The 17,642-nt window shown below is 63.3% G+C and overlaps 1 protein-coding gene across 2 annotated transcripts in view; it reads right to left on the bottom strand.

The window, feature by feature from the left end:
* Window positions 1-17,642, bottom strand: part of FER1L5 (fer-1 like family member 5) — a 63,643-nt gene that overhangs the window by 9,121 nt on the left and 36,880 nt on the right. Inside the window, exons 31-46 of one of the 2 annotated variants that reach the window (XM_089773884.1) lie at window positions 17,342-17,474; window positions 17,083-17,160; window positions 16,045-16,226; window positions 15,804-15,962; window positions 11,737-11,835; window positions 10,907-11,068; window positions 10,632-10,797; window positions 9,854-9,879; window positions 8,294-8,350; window positions 8,087-8,197; window positions 7,056-7,187; window positions 6,555-6,710; window positions 5,869-5,960; window positions 3,685-3,855; window positions 2,957-3,105; window positions 2,590-2,729 (exon numbers count right to left, since the gene is read on the bottom strand). In XM_089773884.1, the coding sequence (XP_089630010.1) occupies window positions 2,590-2,729; window positions 2,957-3,105; window positions 3,685-3,855; window positions 5,869-5,960; window positions 6,555-6,710; window positions 7,056-7,187; window positions 8,087-8,197; window positions 8,294-8,350; window positions 9,854-9,879; window positions 10,632-10,797; window positions 10,907-11,068; window positions 11,737-11,835; window positions 15,804-15,962; window positions 16,045-16,226; window positions 17,083-17,160; window positions 17,342-17,474 (2,013 nt within the window). The remainder of the gene's footprint in view (window positions 1-2,589; window positions 2,730-2,956; window positions 3,106-3,684; window positions 3,856-5,868; window positions 5,961-6,554; window positions 6,711-7,055; window positions 7,188-8,086; window positions 8,198-8,293; window positions 8,351-9,853; window positions 9,880-10,631; window positions 10,798-10,906; window positions 11,069-11,736; window positions 11,836-15,803; window positions 15,963-16,044; window positions 16,227-17,082; window positions 17,161-17,341; window positions 17,475-17,642) is intronic. The other variant, XM_089773885.1, reaches the window with a different exon arrangement.

Raw genomic sequence — 17,642 nt, 5'->3', positions numbered from 1 at the left:
GCAGCCATACACTTGCCCCGCAGTCATGCTCACGCCCCTGCCGCCACGACCACACACCCACAGCCACGTCCAGGCCCCTGCAGACATGTCCCCACCCCCGCAGCCACGCCCATCCACCTGCAGCGATGCCCACACTCCCACAGCCTCCCATATACCTGCAGCTATGCCCATGCACATGCAGCCACACACACACACACACAGCCATGCGCCTGCAGCCACAGCCTCCCACACAACCACAGCTATGCCCCCATACCTGCTGCCACACAGCCTCCCACACACCTGCAGCCACGCCCACACAAGCGCACACTCCCACACATGAATACAGGTTCACATGGACACCAACACGCACGGACTTGTACCCACACAAACACACATATGCCTGCACACACATGCACACACAGGGTGCCAGTGCACCCATGCCCACACGTGCACATGCATGTGTAACCCACCCCTCGGTACCGAGTGCACACCCGCTGACTCACTGCACAGCTCTTGCACATACCCAGAGAGCCGGATGCACACACATCATCTCACTGCACAGCTCTCGCACACACCCACAGTGCAGGGTGTACACCCACTGTCTCACTGCACAGCTCTTGCACATACCCACAGAGCCAGATGCACACACATCATCTCACTGAACAGCTCTTGCACATACCCACAGAGCCAGATGCACACACATCATCTCACTGCACAGCTCTTGCACATACCCACAGAGCCAGATGCACACACATCATCTCACTGTACAGCTCTCGCACACACCCAAAGTGCTGGATGCACACACATCATCTCACTGCACAGCTCTCGCACACCCCCACAGTGAAGGGTGTACACCCGCTGTCTCACTGCACAGCTCTCGCACACCCCCACAGTGAAGGGTGTACACCCTCTGTCTCACTGCACAGCTCTCGCACACCCCCACAGTGCAGGGTGTACACCCACTGTCTCACGGTACAGCTCTCGCACACCCCCACAGTGCAGGGTGTACACCCGCTGTCTCACTGCACAGCTCTCGCACACCCCCACAGTGCAGGGTGTACACCCACTGTCTCACTGCACAGCTCTCGCACACCCCCACAGTGCAGGGTGTACACGCATCGTCTCACTGCACAGCTCTCGCACCCCCCACAGTGCAGGGTGTACACGCATCGTCTCACTGCACAGATCTCGCACCCCCCCACAGTGCCGGGTGTACACGCATCGTCTCACTGCACAGCTCTCGCACCCCCCCACAGTGCTGGGTGCACACCCACTGTCTCACTGCACAGCTCTCGCACCCCCCCACAGTGCTGGGTGCACACCCACTGTCTCACTGCACAGCTCTCGCACCCCCCCACAGTGCCGGGTGTACACGCATCGTCTCACTGCACAGCTCTCGCACCCCCCCACAGTGCTGGGTGCACACCCACTGTCTCACTGCACAGCTCTCGCACCCCCCCACAGTGCCGGGTGCACACCCACTGTCTCACTGCACAGCTCTCGCACCCCCCCACAGTGCTGGGTGTACACCCACTGTCTCACTGCACAGCTCTCGCACCCCCCCTCAGTGCCGGGTGCACACCCACTGTCTCACTGCACAGCTCTCGCACCCCCCCACAGTGCTGGGTGTACACCCACTGTCTCACTGCACAGCTCTCGCACCCCCCCACAGTGCCGGGTGTACACCCGCTGTCTCACTGCACAGCTCTCGCACCCCCCCTCAGTGCTGGGTGTACACCCGCTGTCTCACTGCACAGCTCTCGCACCCCCCCACAGTGCCGGGTGCACACCCACTGTCTCACTGCACAGCTCTCGCACCCCCCCACAGTGCTGGGTGTACACCCACTGTCTCACTGCACAGCTCTCGCACCCCCCCTCAGTGCCGGGTGCACACCCACTGTCTCACTGCACAGCTCTCGCACCCCCCCACAGTGCTGGGTGTACACCCACTGTCTCACTGCACAGCTCTCGCACCCCCCCACAGTGCCGGGTGCACACCCACTGTCTCACTGCACAGCTCTCGCACCCCCCCACAGTGCTGGGTGTACACCCACTGTCTCACTGCACAGCTCTCGCACCCCCCCTCAGTGCCGGGTGCACACCCACTGTCTCACTGCACAGCTCTCGCACCCCCCCACAGTGCTGGGTGTACACCCACTGTCTCACTGCACAGCTCTCGCACCCCCCCACAGTGCCGGGTGCACACCCACTGTCTCACTGCACAGCTCTCGCACCCCCCCACAGTGCCGGGTGTACACCCGCTGTCTCACTGCACAGCTCTCGCACCCCCCCTCAGTGCCGGGTGCGCACGCGATGTGAACACATCCTCCAGGGAGGGGCAGCCGCCCGGAGCGCGGGATCCCAGTGCACCCCCGTCACGTAGCTGTTTCATAGGCCGTGGCTGGGCGATGGACCAGGGCCCTGGGCTGGCTCCCTTCCCCCTTCCGGCTGGCCCTGTCGGCTGTGCCACTGGGATCCTCAGCCCGGGCTCTGCGCTGAGCGGCCCACCAGGGACACAGCCCTTGCCCCATGGAGCAGAGCTGGCTCCGGGCCTGTCCCAGGAAGGCTGCCCCCGTTGCGGTGGCTTTGGGGCGCTCTGCGGGGCCCTACCTGGTCGATGCCGGGCTGGATGCTGTGGTACAGTGTCCGGGTCTCCAGGTGCTCGGGGACCAGCCCGCAGGTGCGGAGCAGGTGCAGGGCCAGGCGCTCTCTCGGGGGGCCCAGGTGACGGTGCACAGGCGCCTTGCCCTCTGGCAGGGAAGCCAAGGGTTACGGGGCGCAGGACGTCCCTTCGCTCCCTTCTCTCCGACAGATCCAGCATCACCTGGGTCCCACCCACCCAGGCTGCTCCTTGCTGCAGCCCGGCCTCCCAACCCAAATCCCAGGGCTGGGCCTGCCCCCTCATGGGCTGGCTGCTGGACAACGTCTCCTGAGAGAGGGGGCAGGGACTCCAGGGTCCTTGGGGCTCAGCACTCACCAAACTCGGCCAGCAGGAAGGCCCGGCCCAGGAAGGAGACTTTGCCTCCGTCTGCGCTGAACTCGGGCGGAGCCAGGCCCTTGGTCCTAGCAAAGGTCTCCAGTAGCTGGGTGGGGAGGAGCTGGTCTCGCCACTGAGAGGGGCCGGCACTGGGGAGGGGGCCCTAGGGTCAGCGAGAGGCTGTGGAGGTGGGGGCAGGGATTCGGGGGCTGTTTCATGCCTAGATGCAGAGAGCTTTCCAGGGCTGGACACTGGTCCCCAGAGGGGAAACTGAGGCCCAGAGGGCAGGACTAGCCCAAGGGAGCCCAGCAGGGCAGTGACATTTCTGGGAGCAGCTCCCCAGTCTCTGGCTGGTGTCCTGTGCTCTTCTCGGGGTGACCCCAGTGGAGGTGAGGCTGGGACTGGTCTGCCCCTGCACCATCGATTGTCTCCCTCCTAGGCACCCAATGCTGGTCCCCAGCTCTCTCCCCATCCGGGGCTCTGCCCCCTGCCAGCACTGGGGTCCCTCGCTCCTGCAGCAGGGCCAGCCTGTGTCTAGCCCCGGTGCCCCGATCGGACGGGGCCCATGTCCCGCTGGGCAGACCCAGGAGCCTGCATTTCCCATCCATCTCCTGGGGTCCCGTGCCTGGCTCCTGAGCCTGGGCACCCACTGGAGGGGGGTGGCGCTGCCCCTGCCCCCCAGCCCCACTGGCTCAGCGGGGGGGGGGGGGGGGGGGCGGGGCACTCACATGCAGTAGGACTGGGGCAGCCCGCAGTGGGCCCGGAAGCGGGAGAGGAGCCGGTTCTCCAGGTCGATGCTGGTGCTCCCGATCTTCTGGTCAGGCAGGACCAGGTCGTAGTCGAAGAGTGAGATCTGCAAGTCCTTCTCCAGCGGGATGGTGCAGCGGAGCTCAAACAGCCTGGCCGGGGGCGGGGGGGGGGCAAAGGAAGGGAGAGACTCTGCAGCCGGAGGGCTCTGTCCCCAGCCCCTCCTGCCCCAGGGCCCGGAGAGGGTCCCAGCACAGCGAGCGCCTGGCAGGGGGAGACTGGCTTGCGGCTCCATCGGACGCTTCAGCTCTGCAGGGCCAGGCCAGGCAGGGGCCCTGCAGCCTCTGCCCCCCCACAAGCCAGGGGCACAACGCCAAGGGCCCGCTGCTCCGCATGCTGGCACAGGGCAGCTGGGCTGGGCAGGGTGCGGAGGGGCAGCGGGGTCCGGATTCCTGCACTGAGCATGGGGAGGGGGCAGAGCTCAGCTGGATGGAAGCTGGGGTCCTGGACACGCTCTAGCGCGCAGAGCCCAGTGGGGGGGGGGAGGGGGGGAGCTCCCTGCCAGGCCCCAGCAGGAGACCGGAGTCAGGTGTCCGGGGAAGCGCTGAGCTCACAGGATGCAGCTCTGCCAGCCCTGGGCAAAATACGGCCCGCAGGCCACATGCGGCCACCAAGCCCCTGGTCCGGGCTGTGGTGCAGTGGGGAGCCTCAGGCAGGCTCCTTGCAGCCCCGCAGGCCGCTCCGAAAAGTGGCTGCCAGGCCGTTTCTCTTTCAAAACCGTGAGCCTGGAGGGGTGGGGGGAAGGCTTCAGGCTCTGCCCCTGCCCAGCACAATCCCATTGGCCGGTTTCTGGCCAGAAACTGGCCAATGGGAGCTGCCTGTTTGAATAACAGGCAGCACATGAAGCACCACGCCCCCCCATCTCCGGCTCACTTCGTCACACAAGCACATGGCCCTGCAGCCTGTACAGGCCAAGGGCAGCACAGGGCAGGCAGGCTGATTGGCTGAAAAACGTCTTAAGCTCTGCAAGCATTTAGCTCTGCAGGCAGGCTGGGCTGGTAAGTCTCCTGGCCAGAGCCTGCCTGTGGCACCCCAGCCCCTCCCTTCCCCCGCCCTCTGACCCCCACTCAACATACCCAAACCCTCTGCCACCCTTCTGCACCCATAGCCCCTCCCAGAGCTGGCACCCCAGTCCTCTGCCCCGGATCACAACCCCTCCTGCCCTAGATCACATTCCAACCCCCTGCACCCCAGCCCCCTGCCCTGGGTCACAACTGCCTCCTTCACCCAAACTCCCTCCCTTACCCCAAACTCCCTGCTGCATCTCAGACCCCGCACCGCCTCCATTAATATCACGGAAGAGCGAGGCCCTCGGCCACTTTCCAAAATCTTGGTGTGGCCCCCGTCAAAAATTATTGCCCACCCCTGGTCTACACTGCAAAATGCACCGGCAGCAGCGAATCCCAGAGCCTGGGGCTGCAGACCTGGGAGGCACCTGCTGACATGCAGACATGCCCCTGGGTGGGAGCGGGGGCTGAGTTCCAGGGCGTGGCTGCAGGACCATTGCTCATGCCCTGAGCAGCCCCAAGCCGCAGGCTCCGGCTCTGATCCCGGCTGCGCGGCCGGGTCACTGTGCAGTGTAGATACACCCAGCCGCCGGGCTCTGGCCACCCTGCACTGGCCTATGTGCGGCTGTCTTACAGACACTGCAGTAACTATGCGTGTTGCCTGGCTACACGGCCCTCCGGCTGGTGGTGCACCCCAGGGCACGTGCACTGACCTGCCGGGGAGTGAGACCCAGGCTCTCCGTTTGGTGCCAAGCTCCCAGCCCCGGCCAGCTCTCTTCTCCCTGTGTGGGGTGGGGGGCTCCATGGCTCCAGCTGTCAGCACTGCCGGGGCTCACAGCTGGACCCCACCCCCCATTTCGGAAGAGGGCCCCAACCAGCCCTGAAACTGACACTCTTGTCCATTTCATGGCTCCAGCTGAGGGAGGCTGATTATGTCGCCCTGCTGCCTCTGCAAACAGGCACCGAGAGCTGGAATGGCTGTGCCTGCCTGTCCTGTCCACTCCCGGGCAGGCTCCCAGCCCCAGGGTTCGGACCCATTCCCTCCGCAGGGCTGCCGGAGAGGGGCAGGCTCAGGCCCGAGCTGCAGGCTGGACTTACCTGCCGAAGACGGGCTCTAAAGTGTTGGGCAAATACTGGTCTCTGTCCCCCAGCTTCTTCGTGCCCAGGGTGACCCTGACGTAGGGGTCGCACTGCAGGAGGCAGCGACAAGCATCCCCTGAGTGCCACGTACCGGGCTGGACACAGCCAGGACCTGGGTCTGGCCGAGGAGCTGGAAAGGGCGCCCGGGCGGGCCAAGGCCCTGTGCCGAGCACAAGCTGGTGTTATCGCACACCGGGCAGGGAACCGGCACAACCGCTGGCAGTGCCCTGACGCCAGGGGGACTATGCCACTTGGGGCCTGCCAGGTGCCTCCAAAGTGGGCCTGGGGTGTGTCAGGGCCTCAGGGGCCACCCACAGCAGCACGTCTGGGGGGGCCGGGGCTACAGGCTCGGGCTCTGGCACCAAACAGCCGTGCAGGTGTTCCCGCCGGCTCGGAGACCCGCCCCTCGCCAGACGCCAGCGCCCAGCAGGCTACTCGGGGCCTGGAACGATTGGCAGGGCCTGGACTCGGTTGTAATGAAACTGGAGATCTACTGTTGTCCTGCGCCGGCAGCTCTGGGCTTGGTGGCTCACTGGGTGCCAGTGCAGGACAACACACCAGACAGCTGCGTGCTGGGGAATGCGCTGCCCGTCGGGGTCACTGTGCAAGGTGGGTGGGAAGACATGGGCACTGGGTGCCAGTACCAGGCCGTTCCTGTCCTTGGGCGGGAGGTTAAAGGCCCGGACGATGTAAACCCGGACCAGACACTTCTGGGGATGGCTCTCGGGCAGCTGCTGGAATTGGCGTGGTGGTGCTGGGGAGCTGGGGTCCTCCGGCAGGGGGTAGATCTGGAAGGATCCCTGCAAACAAACCAAGCTACATGACTTCTAGCTGTTCAGATACTGCACCAGCGGAGTGTTGTCCCCCAGGCATCTGGAAGCCAGTCCCTGTTGGAAACAGGGCAACTTGCACGACTGTGCTCCGAGGGCAGGGCAGGCAGGGGCCGGGTGCGCTGCTGCTGGCTGCGGTCAGAGGGCAGGGCTAACAGGGGCATGCCTGGCTGTGGGTGACAGGGTCTGGGAGCACTCTGTAGACAGCGCACACGGTGCTGGGGGAAGGCTGCGGAGCTGTGGTGGAAGGACCGGGCTGAGGCACCCTGTCAGCCTGGCAATGAAATCCACAAACTCCTGGCACCTGGGTCTCACCTTGAATTCCCCAACCACCAGGGGGTCTTCGCTGGCCTCCTCCCGCACCCGGCCCCGGTACAGCTTGAAGGTCTGGCAGAAATCCTGCAGGCCCTGGAACTCCGGCACGGCCTCCAGCTCACAGCTATAGACCTGCCAGGGAGTGCCAGGCTCAGCGCGGGGTGGGACTGGACGTGCCCTGAGGGTGAAGCACCCAGGGGCAGATCCTGGAGCGTTGCCAGGGAGCAGGCTCGCCAGGCGCCCTTCGTTCGACACACGTTAGCTGCCCTTCTCCAGCAGGGCGCCACGTTCTCCCCGGGGAGCAGCACAGACCACAGATCGGTCACCGTTTCATACATGCTTTGAGTGCTCAGCTTAGCGGCCTGGGCATCATAGGATCCTAGAGCACTAGGACTGGAAGGGACCTCGAGCGTCATCGCGTCCAGCCCCCTGCCCTCATGGCAGGACCAAATACTGGCTAGACCATCCCTGAGAGACATTTATCTAACCCACTCTTAAATATCTCCACAGATGGGGATTCCACAACCTCCCTGGCAATTTATTCCAGTGTCTGACCACCCTGACAGGCAGGAACTTTTTCCTAATGTCCAACCTCAACCTCCCTTGCTGCAGTTTAAGCCCATTGCTGCTTGTTCTAGGGAATGGCTGGTGCCTAAACCACTTCACCCACCACAGACATGCAGCTGCTTCTGGGGTGGAGCATGGCAGCTGTCTGAAGGCAACGTATGAGTCTGGGCAGAGAGTGTGCGCCAAGGCCTGCCTGGCTGACAGCATCACAACCTCTCCTCTGTGACTATCCTGGGGTCTAGCGAGGGAGGGAAACTCCTTACAGCCAGTCCGGAAAAGCTCAGCTGGTTTCCCTCACAGCTCCTGGGCCAGAGAGAGGCCCGGCCCCTCGCCCATCGGTCTGAGGGGAGCCACAGGCCTGTTCCACCTGGCCCAGGGTGGTCATCATCCCCAGCAGAGGGGAGATGCCTCTTTGCAACTCCCAGCCCAGCTGTGCCCGCGTGTGGCTGCAGCCGGGCACCCACCTTCAGGTGGCCCAGGCCTGTCTGCAGGTCGCCTCTGCTCTTTGCCAGCTCCCCGGTGGCAGCGTAGAACTTGGTCCACCAGTCGCCTTGCTCCTCCTCCTCCTCCTCCTCCTGGGGCGCAAAGGGAGGGGGAGCAGCATGAGCCATGCTAGGCAGTGGGGACTCCCCCAAGAGCCATTACCCTTCCGACCCCTCTGCCAAACCCACCTTCTCTGCTCTCGGTGGTGCCCGAAGCCAGGACTCGGCCGCCATCCTGTCCAGCATCTGCAGGGGCGAGGGGAGGAGTGTACAATAGGGGAGGGGGATTCTGGGTGCGTGTGGCGCTTTGGTTCCAGCCGGGTCATGTGAGGTGTCATGGGGACCGCTGGGACCAGCCGAGGGGGACGGGCCTATTGGCGGGGCCGGGCTCGTTCTGCAGCTGAAGCCGGGACGTGGCCGCCAGGATCTGGGTTTCAAGCAGCCTATTCTGGGTGGGGTCCCCGCCCCCCGGCAGGGCCAGCACGTGACTCAGCAAGGCCTGGGCCAGGCTTCGGGCTCGGACTCCGCTTTGGGCAGCTGCATTTCCCCCGCCCCTCCGGGAGCCACCTTCCCACCCGGTGCTAATGCTACACAAGGCAGGGAGAGGCCAGTGGTGGGTCCCCCAGAGACCCCCGGAGACTCCTGGGGAACACAGGCTGCTCACGCAACACTTGTGCCCGTCGTTCTCATCACGCTGAGGGAGAGGCCGGCTGGGAGCTGACCCCTGACCCCGGCCCTCCCGGTCCTGACCCCTGAGCCCGGCCCACGCCCTCCCGGCGCTGACCCCTGACCCCGGCCCTCCCGGCGCTGACCCCCGAGACCTCCTGGTGCTGACCCCTGAGCCTGGCCCAGGCCCTCCCAGCACTGACCCCTGACCCCGGCCCTCCCGGTGCTGACCCCTGACCCCGGGCCGGGCCCTCCTGGCGCTGACCCCCGAGCCCTCCTGGTGCAGACCCCCGAGCCCGGCCCAGGCCCTCCTGGCTCTGACCCCCGAGCCCTCCCGGCGCTGACCCCCGAGCCCGACCCAGGCCCTCCCGGCACTGACCCCTGACCTCCCAGCGCTGACCCCTGACCCCGGCCCAGGCCCTCCCGGCACTGACCCCTGACCTCCCAGTGCTGACCCCTGACCCCGGCCCAGGCCCTCCCAGCGCTGACCCTCGAGCCCTCCCGGCGCTGAGCCCTGAGCCCGCCGGGGATGCTGCAGCTCTGTCCCTGGCCGAGGGGGTTCTGGGCTGCTCGTCACCGCAAGGCCCAGCTGGCAACGCCAGGCACGTGCTGCCTGAGACGCTGTGACTTGGATTCCCGGAGATTCACTTGGTTCATTTGCACTTGTGAGGCCGACATTGTTTTCCTGCTCACAAAGCTTTGGATCTGGGAATTTCACCAATCGGTTACAATCGATCTGGCCAGACTTGCACATGGGCAGCCCCCCTTTCTGAGCAAGTGGCTCTCAGGGCTTGACAAGAATTAATTCATGAACCCCAGCCAGGAGGCAGGGCACCCAGTGGGGAAACCGAGGCACAGAGCATGGAGTGGCTGCTCCAAGGGTTCACTGCGAGTCTGTGGCAGAGCTGGGTAGAGCCCCATCACCTGACGTCTGCCCCCTGCACTAGTCCAAGCTGATCCGCTCTCCTAGGGCTCGCTGGGCAGAGCCCCTGGCCAGTTAAACGCAGGCTCTGTGCAAGCGCAAAGCAGTGCACCGTGGCAGGAGGGGCAGCTGGCTCCGGGCTGCGGGAAAGTCGCACTCACCTTTGCGAGCTTCCCCTTGGGAGTCACTGCGCCGGGCGGGGAGAGGAGAGAGAAGAGACGTGGGATTAATGGCACCATGGCAAATAGCCTGGGCGTGGCTTGCAGGTCAGACACTCCACGACCCCGCGGGGCCCAGCTGGCCTTCACCTCCCAGAATTAGCCCTCGAATGCAAATGAGGAAGAGGAGAGAGGGATCCTGACGGGCCCTGTGGGAACTGGACCAGGGCCGTACCGCTCTGGAGGCCAGGGGCGAGCTGGGCGCGTGTGAAGGGCCAGTGTGGCTTGGGGTGATCCCGCCCTGAGCCACAGTAGCCCACGCTGAACGGGTGCAAGGCGCGGCCCACGGCAGCCAGAGGTTGGCTCTCAGGCTGCTCCAGGCTCGGAGGGAGGGGCACCGGCAGCTGGGTCGGGGGGCTGCAGCCTGGGAACAAGAGCCTCTGGCAATGCTGCGGGGCGCCCCACGGCTGGAGTAGCAGAGGCTGCGGGTCCCAGCTGTGCTGTGTGCCGGGCTCACTGGGGATACACCTAATGCCGGGGCTGTGGGGCACGACTGAGGGGCCCTGCAGCATTCCTGCGCTATAGCACGTGGGCACCATGTGGGCATCACGCGGGCACCGGGCTGGCACCGAGCTGGCAAAGCTCAGGGCTGGGGCCCGTGGGGCTCGGCACTGTAGAGCCACAGGAGAGAGGCTGGCTGGGAGCGACCCGGAGGTCCCAGGCAGCAGTGGGAGAAAGCTGGTGTCCCCGGGGTCCTGGGGCTGCTGAGCGGGACTCTGACCTGGGGCGGGCAGGCGGGGGAGCTGCCCCTCAGCCGAGGGCTCGCACAGGTACTGGCGCAGGGATCTCACGCTGGCCTGGCCCACGACTGGCTTGTACCCAAACTCCCGGTTGTCCACGACCTTCAGCTCAATGGGAGGCGCGAAATCCTCCTCCACGGGCAGGTGCTGCGGGGTGGCAAGCGGGGCCTGAGCCAGGGAGCACTGTCCGGCCCTGGGGCTGGGGCGGGGTGGGCCGGCGGGACCCAGGCAGGTCGGGGGCGTGGCTGGAGCTCACCACTCGCATGAGGAAGACGCTGATGGGGAAGTTGGGGTTCTGCTGGGGGTCTCTGATGGGCGCCGTCTGGACAGACTCTCCGCCGCACTCTACCGCCAGGCTCGGCGACATGACGCTCACCAGCTGGTAGCTCCGCAGGCCCCGCAGGCCCCAGGCCAGGATCTGGGGCAGGAAGAGGGCAGTGCTGTGCCACGGCAGGGCCACACGAGGGAGGGGCAACGGGGCCTGCCCGTGTGGTTCTGGTGGGACCCTTCGGCTCAGAACGCTCAGAAAGCAGCTGGGAGCCTGGCCAGCCGGGGCCGCTGCAGCCTGGGTCTGTGCCGGGGATGGGGACGAGGCTGGTGCCAGAAGAGCGGCTGTCGGGGCTGGCGTTGGCCAGGGGAGAAGCAGGCTCTGGGGGAAAGTGCCCGTGCCCGTCCCGCCAGACTCTCACTCCACGGTGACTCGACGGGAGGGCGACCGGCCCCCGGGCTGAGCACTCGCCCGGCTCCTGGGGAAGGAAGGCACCCGCGAGGCACTGGGGCCGTGGGCTCTGCCCTGTGTGCTGATCCAGGGCCAGCCTCTGCCCAGGGACTCCCTGCGCCGCGACTGCCCTGCCCAGAGCTGCTCTGCCCACGTGGTCAGGTCGGGATGTGCCACTTCGTAGCTCTGCCTCCAGCCGTCCATGAGAGCTCCCAGCTCCACTCCTGCTGCCTCGCGGTGCCTGCTGGCTGGAGCTGCCCACGGGACAGAGACCCAGCTCACCAGCCCCGTGGCAGTGGCCGTGCAGTGCAACGCGCCCTCCCCCCAGATAAGCCGTCCACGTGAGCAGGGCCCTGGCCGTCACGCACCTCGATGGCCATCAGCCGCAGCGTGGGCCGGATGCCGGCAGGGATGGTGTAGACCCCGTTCTTCCAGGGGGGGACAGGAAGGCGGCCGGGGGCACCGTCCTGGGAGGGGGGGCAAGGACGCCGTGTGATGCTCCGGCTTGGCTGTGCTAAGGCCGTTTCTTCGCACAGAATGGACAGAGGATTTGTGCTGGGGAAGGACCAGGACTGGCAGCCAAGAGTGATTCCCGTGGCTTCCTCCCTCGTGGCCGATGGCCCAGTGACACCCTCCTACATGGGCTGGGGGTTCCGTCCCGGTTCCTTGCCATTCCGGGAGTGCAGCCGTCTCAGCCTTTGGGGGAAGGGGGACTCTCCTGAGACCCTCGCCATGAGGAGCATGTGACTGTGCCAGTCCCATGGGACCTCGCCTGGCCCAGTGCCGGGGCAGGATGAAGCAGTCCCAGCCCCGCCCGGCCCGGTATTTGCCCAACCTGCTCTTCAACAGGACTGGGGATTCCACCGCTTCCCAGGGACCCTGCGCCACCGCCCAGCTCCCCGTCGAGGTGGGACGTTTTCCTGACACCGGCCGGACAGTGAGCCAGCCCCTCCTGTCCTACCCTGGGTGGCCACGGAGACCGGTTGTCTCCAGAGATGTGGTAGCCTCGTTGGTCACAGGGTACTGGGGAGATTAGGGGGCCTGCCTCTTGTACTGCACCCATTGCTGGGGAGAGAGGTGGGGGGCCGGGGCTCGTCTCTTGTACACGTAGAAGAACATAATTTGTTGGGCAAAAGTCAACATGGTTTCTGTAAAGGGAAGTCCTGTCTTACTAATCTCTTAGGGTCTGTCTACACTACAAAGTTCATTCGAACTAACAGACATTAGTTCGAATTAACTTTGATAGGCGCTAGACTAGCGCTCCGCTAGTTTGAACTTAGTTCGAACTAGGTAAACCTCATTCTACGAGGACTAACGCCTAGTTCGAATTAAGTAGTTCGAATTAAGGGCTGTGTGGCCACTTAATTCGAACTAGTGGGAGGCTAGCCCTCCCCAGCTTGCCCTGGTGGCCACTCTGGCCAACACCAGGGAAACTCGTCTGCCCCCCTCCCGGCCCCGGAGCCCTTAAAGGGGCACGGGCTGGCTACGGTGCCCGTGCCAGGTGCAAGCCTGCCAGCACCCAGCCAGCAGACCCTGCACCTGGCATGGCTCGAGCCAGCCACCTGCTGTCACCCAGCCCTCCCCCTCTTCCCGGGACCAGGCTGGTGGCTCCCGGGAGCCTGCCCAGGTCCGCAAGAGGCGGGCGCCCATCTGGTCTAGTGCGGACATCGTGGACCTCATCCACGACCTCCGCACTAGGCACAGGAAAGTGGCCGTCTAGGGCAGGAGAGCTGCCAGCCTGGCCACCCAGGAGCAGGTTTGCATGAAAATCAAGGTGGTCCAGTGAGACCCCCGACCCTGAGCCCTGAGCTTAGAATGGCCGTACTGGGTCAGACCAAAGGTCCATCTAGCCCAGTAGCCTGTCTGCCGACAGTGGCCAACACTAGGGACCCTGGAGGGGATGGACCGAAGACAGTGACCAAACCATTTGTCTCGTGCCATCCCTCTCCAGCCTTCCACAAACAGAGGCCAGGGACACCATTCCTACCCCCTGGCTAATACCATTCCATGGACCCAACCTCCATGACTTTATCTCACTTCTCTTTAAACTCTGTTATAGTTCTAGCCTTCACAGCCTCCTACAGCAAGGAGTTCCACAGGTTGACTATTTGCTTTGTGAAGAAGAACTTTCTGTTGTTAGTTTGAAGCCTGCTGCCCATTCATTTCATTTGGTGTCCTTTAGTCCTTATATTATGGGAACTAACGAATAACTTTTCTTTATGCACCCTCTTCACCCCACTCATGATTTTATAGACCTCTATCATATCCCCCCTCAGTCTCCTCTTTTCTAAGCTGAGAAGTCCCAGTCTCTTTAGCCTCTCTTCATATGGGACCCGTTCGAAACCCCTGATCATTTTAGTTGCCCTCTCCTCTCCCATCCTCTCTCTTCCCCTCTCCTACCTCCTTTTCCCAGTCTCCCCGAGTTTTGTTCAATAAAGAGAGTTTCTATTTTTGAATACACGTGTCCTTTATTTTGTACATCAGGAAGGGGGGCTAGGGAAGGGGTAAGTGGAAGGAGGTGAGGGAGGAATGGGGCACGAGACCCCGATGGGGAGGACTGGGGTGGCTCTGTGGGCTCCTCGGGGTGGAAGCTCTCCTGCGGCCCCCCCCGATTGACCCCCTCCCCCAGATGGCAGCCTGTGGCAAGTGCAGCTGGGCTGATGGCCGAGTGCTGTGATGTGCCCAGTGTGGGCACTCAGGGCACTCCAAGCCAGGACTGCTTTGCAAGCGGGGAACCCCTGAGAACTGTCTGTCCGGGGTGGGGGTCGGGTCCCTTTAAGCACAGCCCTCAGCTAGCCTGAGACAGCATCTCCACGCTCTAAATCCTAATCTGATGCCCTGCCGGCACTGCATCCGGCCAGCCTTAACCTCGGTTCAGGGTCCACTCGGTGTGGACATGCTAGTTCGAATTAGCAAAACGCTAATTCAAACTAGTTTTTAGGTCTAGATGCGCTAATTTGAATTAGCTTAGTTTGAATTAACTAATTCAAACTAAGTTAGTTCGAATTAGTGCTGTAGTGTAGACATACCCTTAGCGTTCTTTGAAGGGGTCAACAAACATGTGGACAAGGGGGATCCAGTAGATATAGTATACTTAGATTTCCAGAAAGCCTTTGACAAGGTCCCTCACCAAAGGCTCTTATGTAAATTAAGTTATCATGGGATAAGAGGGAAGGTCCTTTCATGGATTGAGAACTGGTTAAAAGACAGGAAACAAAGGGTAGGAATAAATGGTAAATTTTCAGAATGGAGAGGGGTAACTAGTGGTGTACCCCAAGGGTCAGTCCTGGGACCAATCCTATTCAACTTATTCATAAATGATCTGGAGAAAGGGGTAAACAGTGAGGTGGCAGTTTACAGACGATACTAAACTGCTCAAGATAGTTAAGACCAAAGCAGACTGTGAAGAACTTCAAAAAGATCTCACAAAACTAAGTGATTGGGCAACAAAATGGCAAATGAAATTGAATGTAGCTAAATGTAAAGTAATGCACATTGGAAAAAATAACCCCAACTATACATACAATATGATGGGGGCTAATTTAGCTACAACTAATCAGGAAAGAGATCTTGGAGTCATCGTGGATAGTTTTCTGAAGACATCCAAGCAGTGTGTAGTGGCAGTCAAAAAAGCAAACAGGAATCATTAAAAAAGGGATAGAGAATAAGACGGAGAATATCTTATTGCCCTTATATAAATCCATGGTACGCCCACATCTTCAATACTGCATACAGATGTGGTCTCCTCATCTCAAAGATATACTGGCATTAGAAAAGGTTCAGAGAAGGGCAACTAAAATGATGAGGGGTTTGGAACGGGTCCCATACGAGGAGAGATTAAAGAGACTGGGACTTTTCAGCTTGGAAAAGAGGAGACTAAGGGGGGATATGACTGAGGTTTATAAAGTCATGACTGGTGCGGAGAAAGTGAATAAGGAAAAGTTATTTACTTGTTCCCATAATATAAGAACTAGGGGCCACCAAATGGAACTAATGGGCAGCAGGTTTAAAACAAATACAAGGAAGTTCTTCTTCACACAGCGCACAGTCAACCTGTGGAACTCCTTGCCGGAGGAGGCTGTGAAGGCTAGGGCTATAACAGGGTTTAAAAGAGAACTAGATACATTCATGGAGGTTAAGTCCATTATGGCTATTAGCCAGGCTGGGTGAGGAATGGTATCCCCAGCCTCTGTGTGTCACAGGGTGGAGATGGATGGCAGGAGAGAGATCGCTTGATCATTACCTGTTCAGTTCACTCCCTCTGGGGCACCTGGCACTGGCCACTGTGGGCAGACAGGGCACTGGGCTGGCTGGACCTTTGGTCTGACGCACTCTGGCCGTTCCGATGTTCTTTACTACAGCCAGTGCTGGGGAGAGAGACGGGGGGGGCTTGTCTCTTGTCCTGGGCGGGTCCCCCCTCGAATAGCCCCCCTACCTCGGTCTCCAGCAGCAGCTCAAAGGCCGCCAAGAGCTCGCCCGCGTCCTTCTGCTGCCTGGTGATCGGATGCCACTGGAGGCGGGGGGGCAGCCTGCAGCCCAGCTCCAGACAGGCCAGTGGGGGGCAAATGCTCCTGCCCAGGAAGTCATCCTTGTCCTAGTGCAAAGGGGAGATGTGACCAGATCACGCGAGGCCCCAGCCCCGGCTCCTCCGTTCCTGCCCAGGAGCCTGCACTTACGATCACGTCCTGGTCAAACAGCTCCAGCACCACCAGCGGCGGGTCCTGCCGGGTGGCCTGGGGGTCTCCGTAGATCAGCAGGTGGTGGAAGACCAGGGTCTGGTCCCAGCTGGGGCTCAGGGTGGCAGGCAGGGTCCGTGTGCGCTGGCTCATGTGCAGGAAGGACACGTGGACATAGGGATCTGAGGGTGGAAGTGGCGAGGGGGCAGGAATCTGTCAGAGGGGGTGGGGTCTCTGGGCTCCCGCCTGCCCTGTGCAGCCCACGGGCACAGAACCCGCAGGGACGCTGTTTAGACGGCAGGCCGGGCAGGGCTCTGCCCACCGAGGGGCCTGTCTGGCCAGAGCGGGCTGGGCTTGCAAGCACTCGGGTCTGGAGAGCCAGGAGAGGAATGGGGGGAGTCAGGGCAGGTCTGGGGGGATGGTGGGAGGAGCCGGGGCAGGTGTGTGGGGAGAGAGAGGGGGGAGTCAGGGCAGGTGTGGGGGGGGGGAGGGGGAGAGGAGAGGAGAGAGGAGAGGAGGGGGAGCCAGAGCCAGGTGGGGGGGGAGGGGAGGGGGAGCCAGGGCAGGTGCTGGGGGGAAGGTGGAGGGGGAGCCAGGGCAGGTGTGGGGGAGCCAGGGCCGGTCTGGGGGAGGGGAGGGGGAGTCAGGGCAGGTCTGGGGGAGGGGGAGGGGGAGCCAGGGCAGGTGTGGGGGAGGGGAGGGGGAGTCAGGGCCGGTGTGGGGGGAGGGGAGGGGGAGTCAGGGCAGGTGTGGGGGGAGGGGAGGGGGAGCCGGGGCCGGTGTTGGGGGAGGGGAGGGGGAGTCAGGGCAGGTGTGGGGGGAGGGGAGGGAGAGCCAGGGCCGGTCTGGGGGGAGGGGAGGGGGAGTCAGGGCAGGCGTGGGGGGAGGGGAGGGGGAGCCAGGGCCGGTCTGGGGGGAGGGGAGGGGGAGTCAGGGCCAGTCTGGGGGGAGGGGAGGGGGAGTCAGGGCAGGTGTGGGGGGAGGGGAGGGGGAGTCAGGGCCGGTCTGGGAGAGGCCGGGGGGCATCAGGCCACCTACCGGAGTAGCTCTTGCCTTTGCTCGGCGCCAGGTCCCTGGCTTGGTAGATGTAGCAGCGCAGCTGGTAGGAATTGGGCTCTGGAAAATGAAGAGTTCACAGGCCTCCCCTACACTCCTGCTCCCCCCCACGATCCAGCCCCGGGCCCAGCTGCAGCCGGGGCTCCCTGCCGTGACCGCGGAGGGGCCGCGGAGCCAGGGACCCAGCCGAGGACGAGGGCCGGCTCCAGGGCCGTGGGATGAGCCGGGGCCAGGGACTCACGCGGGAAGACGCAGGTGATCAGGGGCGTGTTCAGCTGCAGGATGTTCTGTGCTGGGGACCTCTTCTCCCCCCCGCCCGCCTCCGGCGCCTTCGTCTCGGGCTCCTCCTCGCCTTGCTCCCCGAGCTCCACACCCTGCGCAGGGAGCAGCCCTCAGCCCTGGGCAGCCCGGAGCCTGGCTGGGGCTCGCCGGGCAGATCCAGCTTCCCGTTCCCAGCCCCCAGCTCTGCTGGAACCAGTCCCTGAACCTCCTTGTGCCGGGGCTTGGGGCTGCCTGCCCGGGGCTGCGAGCTGCTTGGGGCA

This window comes from Pelodiscus sinensis, chromosome 28, assembly GCF_052426305.1.
Source record: "Pelodiscus sinensis isolate ZL-2025 chromosome 28, ASM5242630v1, whole genome shotgun sequence".
NCBI classification, from domain to species: Eukaryota; Metazoa; Chordata; order Testudines; family Trionychidae; genus Pelodiscus; species Pelodiscus sinensis.
This window is presented reverse-complemented; position numbering and strand designations above follow the sequence as displayed.